Source organism: Varanus komodoensis, unplaced genomic scaffold, assembly GCF_004798865.1.
Source record: "Varanus komodoensis strain SLA01 unplaced genomic scaffold, ASM479886v1 scaffold2, whole genome shotgun sequence".
NCBI classification, from domain to species: domain Eukaryota; kingdom Metazoa; phylum Chordata; class Lepidosauria; order Squamata; family Varanidae; genus Varanus; species Varanus komodoensis.
In genome coordinates this window covers 2,707,327-2,716,858 of record NW_025335568.1, presented here as the reverse complement: position 1 = coordinate 2,716,858, position 9,532 = coordinate 2,707,327, and the positions used below count along the sequence as shown (strand labels likewise).

Here is a 9,532-nt window from a genome sequence, read left to right as displayed (position 1 = left end):
TTGCCCTCCGCCTGGCCCGCGTGGCTGCGCCTGCTGCTGGGCCTCGGCCCGCTGGCGCACGGTGCGTACCTGCGGGCGGCGGATCGCGCGCTTCGCGGCGGGGCGGGGCGGGGGGCGGCCCTGCTCGGGGCCCGTGGGCGGCGGGCGTGGCGGGCCGCGCGGGTCCCGGATCGTGCGCTTCGCAGCGGCTGCGGCGCGGGGGGCGCGTGCGCTCGCGGGCAGGGCTCTGTATAGGATGCGCCTGCCTCTGCCTGCGCGGCGCGGCGCGGCTCCCTGCCCTGGCTCGGGCCCTCCTCTCGAGGCGCGGGGCAGCTCGCGCGCCTCCGGGTGATTCGCGGGGCAGGAAGAAGGCAGGACGCTCAGGATCGGGTTTGCGCCGGGGCGCCGCCGGAGCACTGGCGGAGGGTGCTTTTCCTGAGCGAAGTGAAGCAGGTGCATTGTGACAGCCGCCTCTTAGGCGGAGCCGAATTACTCCCCATTATACGCCTGAGAGAAATAGCCAAATTGAGGCCGGGGGAGAGGTCTTTGGGTGGACGTTAGCCGGGACGGAGGTTCACATGGCTCTGCGCCCTGAATTGCAGGCACTGGACCAAAACAGTAGGAAGTTGCAACAAGCTGGGGTCAGATGATGCGATCACCCACCCTCGAGGGTTCGGTGCAGCTTGTCGCTGAACCAGGGGCTGTTATTCAAGAGGGTCGTCTGAACCCAGGCCCAGAACAAACCAGGATAACAGTCCACAGTTCGGAAGCCAACAGTCTGCGGCCTTCCTCCAAACACCAGGGCCCTTGGGGTCATCCACGAGGACTCTCCTTGTCTTCTTGCCTTAAAAGGATAAGCTGGGCCTAATGTAAGATCAGGACAGCTGTGGCCTTCCAGATGCCACTGGACTGCACCCTTCAGCAGGGACCACAGTCCAGGAATGGCAGCAAGGCGGCACCAGGTGGATTCCCTGCCAGTGCCTAAATGGAAGACCCCCTCTAATGTGCTCCCAGCCCCTCATCAGGCCAGGACTGCACCTCTGGGCCAAAGTCCCAAATAACCACCCAGAGAACAACACCTTATTTTATTCCTGTCGCAAGGAAGGCGGCAACGAGGGGAAGGGCCTTCTTGATAGCGGCCTCTCTCTTACGGAGTCGGAGTCGACTCCCCAGGGAGGTGTGCTGGACGCCAGAGCTTCATGCATTTTGGCACCAGGTCAAACCCTTTTTTTTCTCCCATAATTTTAATTGTTGCTTGAGATGTGTTTTTAAACTGTCTTTTATTATAAGATTGCTTGCAGTGGTTTTATATGTTATAATTTATTCTTTGTGGTTTAGTTTGTTTTGCTTGTAGCCTTGTATAGACTGTTTGGTTATTGTTATGCTATTGTAATGTTTAGCTATCTGTAAACTGCCCAGAGAGCAATGTACTGAGGGAATAGTATATTAGCCTTTTGAATGAATGAATGAACGAATGAATGGTGTAGTATATTGGCCTTTTACATAAATAAATAAATAAATAAAAGGTGTCAATCTTTAAGTGACTTTAAAGAGTCAAGCTGCACATGCTCCAGGTATTATCATTTCTAAAATCGGGAATGGCAAAGCTTTGTTGACATCCTACAATGCCAGGAATGCAGAAGCAATTTTAGAGCATGGAGTTGCAGTCAAAGGAGCAGAAGAGAAATGAAGGTTGTGAGCTTTGCAACAGGAGGAATAGACGTGGCTCTCTAAAAGATTCCCATTAAGGGCACAATCCTGTGGATTCTTAGGCTGAAAAATGCCCTACAACGACAATTCTCCCATGCTGGTTACGGGATTCCGGGAGTGGCAGGGCACGTCTCTTGTCTAAGCATCAATCCTAAGGCCACTGAGTCTGGGGTCTAAAGCCGCCCGCCAGCAGCACCACTCAGAGCTCCTGTGCCCTGCACACCCCTGCAAACCCGAAGTCTAGACAGGCGTCATTGACAGCCTCCATGAGAGGCTCCGGCAAACATTTCCCAGGGTCCAGGCAGAGGCAGCGTTCGGCTGCTGCTGTCCTTCCACGATCCCTCGGCGCTGGCTTCAGGAAAGGGACTGGAGAAGTTCATTGTCCGGGAGAAACGCCGATTCCGTTTGACTTCTCTCTGAGAATTTTTCCAGTGCTGAGGCCTGTTTTTCCTCCCTTGGGCTCTGCGGGAAGCTGATGTGGGTGCACGGAGGGACAGACTGAAACTGGCTTAAGATCTTGCAGTGTTGCCAGGCAACGCGATTGCGCATGCGGAGACCTGAGCAGAGGGGCGTCCTCAGCGTCTCACCCAGCAGCTCCAGGAACTGTGCAGGGCTGAGGTTGCTTGGGAGTGCAGGTGTCGCCTCCATCCAGTTTCAGACTGCTGGTACCCGAGCCGTGCCTTTTTGGGGAAAAGGGTGGGTGGCAGCTTCTTTCTTCTTTATGTATTTATTGCATTTATACCTTGGCTTGTTTCCTCTTGCATGGAACTCGAGGCCACTTGGAACTTGTGGGCGCATGTGCATTAGCACGCATGCACCTGTGGTCTTTTTTGGTCCTGCAGGTGGCGCCCAGACCTTTCTGGTACCTTGCACTGCTTGTTCTTCCTTTAACTGAGACCTCTTCCTGCTGCTCACAGCAGCGCATATGATGGAGGCGTAGCCCTGCCCCAGAACCTCACTTCTCCAAAAACACGCCCCATCCCAAACCAGTCCACCCCCTTAAGACTGGACTGCGGGACTCTGCTGAATCCAGCTCTTCCTTTCCTGGTTTTCAGGAAAGACCTCTGGAAAATGCTGTCCCTAGAATTTATGTTCTCAATCCTTTTCTTCCTTCCTTCCTTCCTTTCTTTCTCTTTCTGGACCTTTCCACTCGCAGGTCTACGCATCCAAGAATATCTCTATTTCCAGGTGCTGAGCCCTGGGGATATCCGCTACATCTTTACCGCCACGCCAGCCAAAGATTTTGGGGGAGTATTTGTAAGTATGAAAGCCAGGCAAGAGCAAACTCTGTCTTTTTATTTACTGCCCACCTCCCAACTCTGCTTGATGTTCAAGGCAGCCTTTCCCATGGTGCTTTGATTTTTTTGCAGGAAATTGAGGGGATAGTTAAAATAAAACCCCAATAAGGATGGTATGGAGTGAGATTGAACAACAGGATAACCCACATTCAAGGGTTGTGTTTCAGTTGTGACTGAACCATGGGTTATTGTTGAAATGTAGGTTATCATGTTGTCTGAACCCAGCTAAGGCAAGAAGCCATGGGTTGTTAGTCACAGACAACCCATGAAGACAGACCACGGTTTGTGTTTGCATTGCGAAGTATGGGTTGTTCACCATGGTTTGTTATCTAGGCAGGATCCTACGGGGCCAAGCAGAGCCAGAGTGTGGCCCCTTCTTGTGTCTTCTGCAGAGCTGGGCGCTGCAGTGGTGACTTCTGGCCCTCTGTAGCAGGGGCGCAAGGAGCAGCAGGTCACCCATCTGGCAAGATCGCACACGCCCACTTGGGATAAGGCAACCCGGCCCCCTTGCCAGAGCTCACAGCTTGAGATGCAGCACCAGCCGTACCCTAAATCTAAAGTCCCGAGTTGGGTGGCTGCATTAAAGTTCTAGCCAATTCATCCAGTTGATTGAAGGCACGGTTAGCTGAGACACGCCGAGAGCTGTGGAACTCTTTCTCCTGTCTAAGCGTGCAAGAATGGCGTGTTCTCATCGAATCATCCTGATTAAATAAGCAGTAGATTTAGGTTTTCAACGATCAGTACGGGTACCTATAAAAATGGCTGGCACTATGCAAGAGGTGAGCCTCTGCCAACTCCCTCCTGCGTGCACGGACCTCGTGGGACTGCTTCTGAAGACCACCTGGACACTTCGCTCGGGGGCTGATGCCACCCCCACCCGGAGCCTTTCTCTGGACAAACCTTCCCTCTTTCCCCCTGCCCAGAGTCATGAAGGCCGGGCGATCATTCAGGAAGACAGTAGGTAGGGAAGCCACGTTTTCTTCCGAGTAGGCCCAGGAGGGCATGACATGCCCCCCCCCCCAGCAAGCAATTTCTCTGCAGGGCATCACGTGCGCCAGGCAGGTCGGTGGGGGTGGAACTCGGCTTGTCCCCATGGCAGCTGATCTGGCAGAGAGGGGTTCGGGCAGAGGGAACCCCAAAAGCCTCCCGAAGGTGCCGCTTGGGCGCTTTGGGGCAGCTGTCGTGCCTGCTCGGTTCTTCTGAGGGATATCAGTGGGGAGATGTGGGAGTGAGCCCAGTCGTTGCCGGCAGAGCACGACCGACCTCGGGCTCTTTTAAGCCCACACGGCTCGCTAAGGCCTCTGCTGCGACGAGTGTGCCTTTGCGACACCATTTTCCCTGCCCCGGCGGCCTGGCACAGCCCTCCCTCAGCAGAGTGGGAAGGAAGAGGCAGGAAAATTGGGCGCGGGCCCCGATTTCTCCCGCGCTCCGCAGCCCGTGGTAACGCCACTGTTTTGTGTGTCTCTTCCAAGAACACCAGATACGAGCAGATCTACCTGGTCCCCACAGATCCGCCGGAGGCTTGTGGGGTGCTGAACAACGGGGTCTTCATCGAGGGCCAGATTGCCCTGGTGGAGCGTGGGTGAGTCTCTTCGCACCCCGGAGCGTTTTGTACCATGGGGGCACCAGACCGCCGAACAGAAATGTGCCGGCTGTGCTCGGGTGTCATCGGAGGGCCCCTGCGGTGGCCAGTGAACGTGAGCCCGGCCCAGCTCAGCCCGTCTGGCCGAGGGCTTGGTCGCCACTGTGGCCTGTCAGATGCCCCCGGGAAGACGGCGAGCAGGGCAAGCAGCTGGCCGCGGGCCCGTCTTGCTCAGCACCTCCATGTGGAGCTTCCCCTTGGATGGCACCTGTGGCTCGTGGCCCTCAGTAAGTGCATGGGTGCGACCATTCCTTTAATTTCCAGGCTTCACCACGGTCAGGTCGCCAAAGCTGCCCCCGCGCAAGAGGGACCTCCCGCCAGTAACGAGGACGCGGTGCGCGCGGTCGCTCTTGCCGAGGGCGAACGGCCCCCACCTGGCCTTTGCCATCGGGGTTTAGTCTTGCCCGTCTCCCAGCCTCAGCCACCCTTCTGCAAAACGGGAGAGTAACACTTTGGGGGCTCATGAAACCACCACCTGGTACCAGAATCGTCCCAAATGCTGGGATGCGGCAGCTCAAAGTGCTCCCTGGCAGCCCTGAGTCTGTCCTGGTGCACAAAAGCTGGGAAGACGCCAAGGACCTGCCGAGAACATGCCAACCGGCCAGGGAACATAGTGCAGCACCCCAGATTTAAGCGCCCCGAGGCTGCGGGGTGAAATCCAGCCTCCGTGTGCCGGTGCTTTCGGGGAGCCCCTAACCAAAGCAAACGGGGTTGATGGAGAGTGTGTTTGTTGTGGATGCTTCTGGCCCCTTCTCACCCAAAACCGGGCGGGTGGAGAGCCGGTGCCGAGGGGGCAGGTTGGAGAGACCCACTTGAATTCCCCACCCAGCTGCCTAAGCTCACCGGGTGACTTTGGCCCAGCCACCAGCCCTCACAGGGTCGTTGTGTGGATGAAATGGGTGCGTGGCATTTGGGGCACATTGGTCTGACCGCCCTGGGGGGGAGAGAAGCACCCAAAGGCGCCTGGGACTGAGCCTGGCATGCAGGGAAGGACCTTCCGTTCTCCGTCCCTTACGGGGCATCCTCCCCAGCCTCGTGCCCTCTGGAGGTGTTGGACGTGGACTACAGCTCCCATCATTTCCCGCCAGCCTGGCATTGGGGCACCTGGCTGGGCGAGGCCGCCTCAGCAGGACTTAGAAGCGCCCCTGCCGAGGGCTGGTTTTCGCGCAGGCTTGGAGCCCGGCGGGCTCGGCTGGGAAGGGGGGGAAGGCCGCGGCTCCTTTCGATGGCCAACACGGGGCGTCCCCCGTTTCAGACACTCCCCGTCCACTTCGCAGAGGGCCGCCCCTCTCCTGCCTCCCGTGGCCCTGCCTCGCGTGCCCGTGGCCCCTGCGCAGCGCGAGGCGCAAAGCTGCGCCTCACTGCCCTGTCGCCCACAGGGGCTGCTCCTTCCTGTCCAAAACCCGCGTCGTCCAGGAGCACGGGGGCTGCGCGGTCATCATCGCCGACAACGCCTACGACAACGACAGCTCCTACGTGCAGATGATCCAGGACAGCACGAGGCAGACGGCCGACATCCCCGCTCTCTTCCTGCTCGGGAGGGATGGGTGAGCAGCTCGGAGCTGGCACAGCGAGGGGGCACGTGGGCGCGTCCCGGGCTCAGGGCTCCTGGCAGGAGTGCGCGAGGGAGCTTTCCACTGGCCGTTGCGCTCTGCCGGCACCAGACGGACATGCACGGCAAAACGGGAGGGAGGGCAGGCGGGCATCACACGGCCCTACCTTACAGGGGCGGTGTTGAGTTGGTGAAATGAACTTGTGAATATTTCGAGCACTTGTGAAACGCTTGAAAGGCGCCATGCCATTGCCGTGAGCTTATATGAGAACGACCCACAGCCGCACTTTGCAGATGGTAAAACTGGACCCCTGGCAAGCCCCGCCCCGCCGCCCCTTCTGCCGTGCTCCGAATGCCTTTCTTCTTAGGAAGCCTTGTTAGGGCAACATGCTGTCCCAGGGATTTTCATGCTCATTGTGCTTACCGTGTTTGTGATGCATGATTGGGAGAGGTGGATGAGGTTTTACATCTCATTATATTGTGTACTCTTTTGGGCTGCTAATTGATCTCGGGGGGGGGGGGATCTCGGCTTTAAAAATAATGGGGAGGCAGTACTGGATAAATGCAGACCAGCTGAACACACCCAGGAGTTACTGCTGCTTTCGCTCAGGGACGTGGCACCTCCAGCCTGCGGGCCGCATCCAGCCCAGGGTCGTTCAGCATCTCGCTGCGGAGCCTCCTCAGAGGCCCCAGAGGGCAGTTTCTGGCCTGCAAGCTCTGCTCCCTGGAGGCATCTGTCCTGTTGTGCTGTTGCTTCCTTAAGAGCAGGGAAGCAGGCAGTGAGAGCCCCAGATTGGGCCCGTCCCCGTGCTGAGGGACGTGGAAGTCCAAGACTGGGTTTGGGCACCGCCAAGAGCACACTCAGGTTGAACCATGTGGTGCTATTGAAGCGTGGGTGATGGTGTTGTCTGAACCCACCGGCACGAACACAGCATGACTTGCTACTCATGAACAACCCGTGAAGAGAACCCGTGGTTTGTTGCCGCACCCACAGACATCGGTCCACTCACGCATTCTGCCCCCGAGTTGAGTGACTGACGTTTCAGTCCGGAGTTTTACCTCATTCCTGTCTGCAACTGTCCTTCCAGATACATGATCCGGCGATCCCTGGAGCAGCACGGCCTGCCCTGGGCCGTCATCTCCATCCCCGTCAACATAACCAGTATCCCCACCTACGAACTCATGCAGCCGCCCTGGACCTTCTGGTAGCAGGACGCAGAAGCGATGGAGAGGAGGCGGCCCGGAAGCGGAGCGAGCCGTCCAGAGCCCAGCCGGAGCAAAACGCGCTCAGGGAATGGGCTGAACAGATCGGAGACCCGGCAAGCTGGCTTCCTGCGAGCACCCCGGGGGGCCTCCGTCAGCGGATCACGGGAGCTGCCCACAAAGTGGACCAAGCCTTCCTGCATCAACTGGAGATCACCGCTGGCCGGAGCCCTTGGGCGGGCGGGCAGCCAGCCAGGCGGGCCTGCTTGGGGGATGCGTCTGTGGAGCTTGTGGGCCATGGCAGGCTGTCCTGAGTCCAGAGGAGTGACGGGGTGTCCAGCCAGGGGGCAGCGGAGTCTGGACTTAGAAACATCGAAACAGCGCGAGTCAGAAGGGGCCTCCTGGGCCATCTAGTCTGACCCCCGGCTCTGCTCATGACATGCCTACCATGCAGCGCTGAAGCTCCTGGGTGTTTTTACTAGCAGGGACATGGGGGTCCCCTGCTGCTCCCCCCACCCCCAGGCTTCCCTGCTGCCCCTCAGTCCTCACAGCAATTGCTGACAAAGGAATTCTTACAGGAACAAGAGAAGGTACCTGGTTGCAGTGCAGAGACTTTTGGGATGGTTAGGTCCCCAGTGGGCAAGGGAGACCCATTGGGAGGCGGGAGCTGCTAGAAAGGGATCGCTGCACTTGGCCACCGGTTGAAATAAGATGCCAGCCCTTTTCTGTTCTCCAGCCTACGGTCCGTACGGCATGGGTTAGGCCCAGGAAATTGTGCAAATATTTGCCGATTGTAGGGTTGTGACATCCCCAGCCAGCATCAGGCTTCTGAAAATCCTCCTCCTGGAGCCATGTTTTCAAAGGGTTTTTGTGGACCTCCCCTCAGTGAGTCATGAGGACTAGAGGATTGCTTTGAAAGGAAAAAGAAAGCTGGGACTCTTGGGAGTTGCTGTCACATTGCAGCTGCTTAACTGCCAGGGTCTCCAGCGACCCGTGTTCCCAACTTGGCGTCTTTCCCGCAGGAGGCAAACCGTGGTCCCTGTATCAGTGGTGATCCATATTGCTTGGACATCCCTGTAGGACGGGAGCAGACTGCATGAGCCCTGCAGGTCCTTTGGCCTACAGCTCCCATCATCCCCAGCACTGGCACTGCAGGCTAGAACATACCTGAGAGCAGCCTTCCACAAGATACAATTCCCAACTTTCCCCGACCCGTGCGGCCAAGACCAACTCTAGCGGAAGCGAGGGACAGACCACCGCCGGCTCCTTCGAGCAGCATTAAAATCAAACTTATGTACAAGCCCACGTTTCTCTTTAGCCTCCTCTGGCACCAGGTGTGCTGGACTACAGCAGCCATTACCGCCTGTGCTGGCTGGGGATGATAGGGGCTGTAGTCAGTCTGCAGTGCTGCCAGGTCTGAAAAGGCTTTTTTAGTGTGTGTTGTGACGTTAAAAATTAAATACCCTCCCACGTTTACTTGCATGTATATCAAGATGTGGTCATGGGTGGTGGTGGGGGGTGCTTTCATTCCTAGGGTGGCCATCGGTGGAGATGACAGATGGCAATGGCCGTGGGGCAGTTGCTGTCCCGGATGTGGGGCACAGCACTATTTGTGCAGAGGAATGATTAAAAACAAAGCATCTGCAGGTTTTTCCCTGCTTTTCAGACAAAAGAGAGTTTGGTTCAAAATGCACTGATGTCCTGCTGCGCATGTTTTTCCCACTCTCTCACAGAAAGTGCCCCCAATTTCATTTTGCAGTTGGAACCTGCTCTCCCTTTGGTCGGGGGAATGATCTTTCCTCGCAAAGGCGGCCTTGCGGGGAAGCGGGCATCCCCCAGCCTGCAAAAACACGGGGACAGATACCTCTCCTACATGTGCCTGTCTTCCTCAGGAGGCAGACTCGGGTGGAACCCTGCAGACAGTGTGTCGTGGGCACTCTCACACAATGGCTGACGGGGGAGGATGGGAGGCTGGTCACAAAACACCAATTTCGACAGAAGCCGCTGCCCAAGTACGTGCATCTCGGGCCAAGGTGGAGCAAAGCGCACGGAGAGAGGGCACTGCACCTGGCGTTGCGGCGAGCCAACTTCTCAGTTAAAGAATACTTCATTTAAAAATCTTCCAGAAATAAAATGAACATCAGTGGG

The 9,532-nt window shown here is 57.3% G+C and overlaps 1 protein-coding gene across 1 annotated transcript; it reads left to right on the top strand.

The window, feature by feature from the left end:
• Positions 1 to 15: 15 nt before the first annotated feature.
• On the top strand, positions 16 to 7,515 carry PRADC1 (protease associated domain containing 1; the record flags this gene model as incomplete). Its single annotated transcript, XM_044429614.1, has 5 exons — positions 16 to 61; positions 2,846 to 2,946; positions 4,460 to 4,569; positions 6,009 to 6,176; positions 7,270 to 7,515. Coding segments are annotated over 5 exons (546 nt in total), but the record flags the coding sequence as incomplete, so codon positions are not given.
• Between the last annotated feature and the right edge of the window lie 2,017 nt (positions 7,516 to 9,532).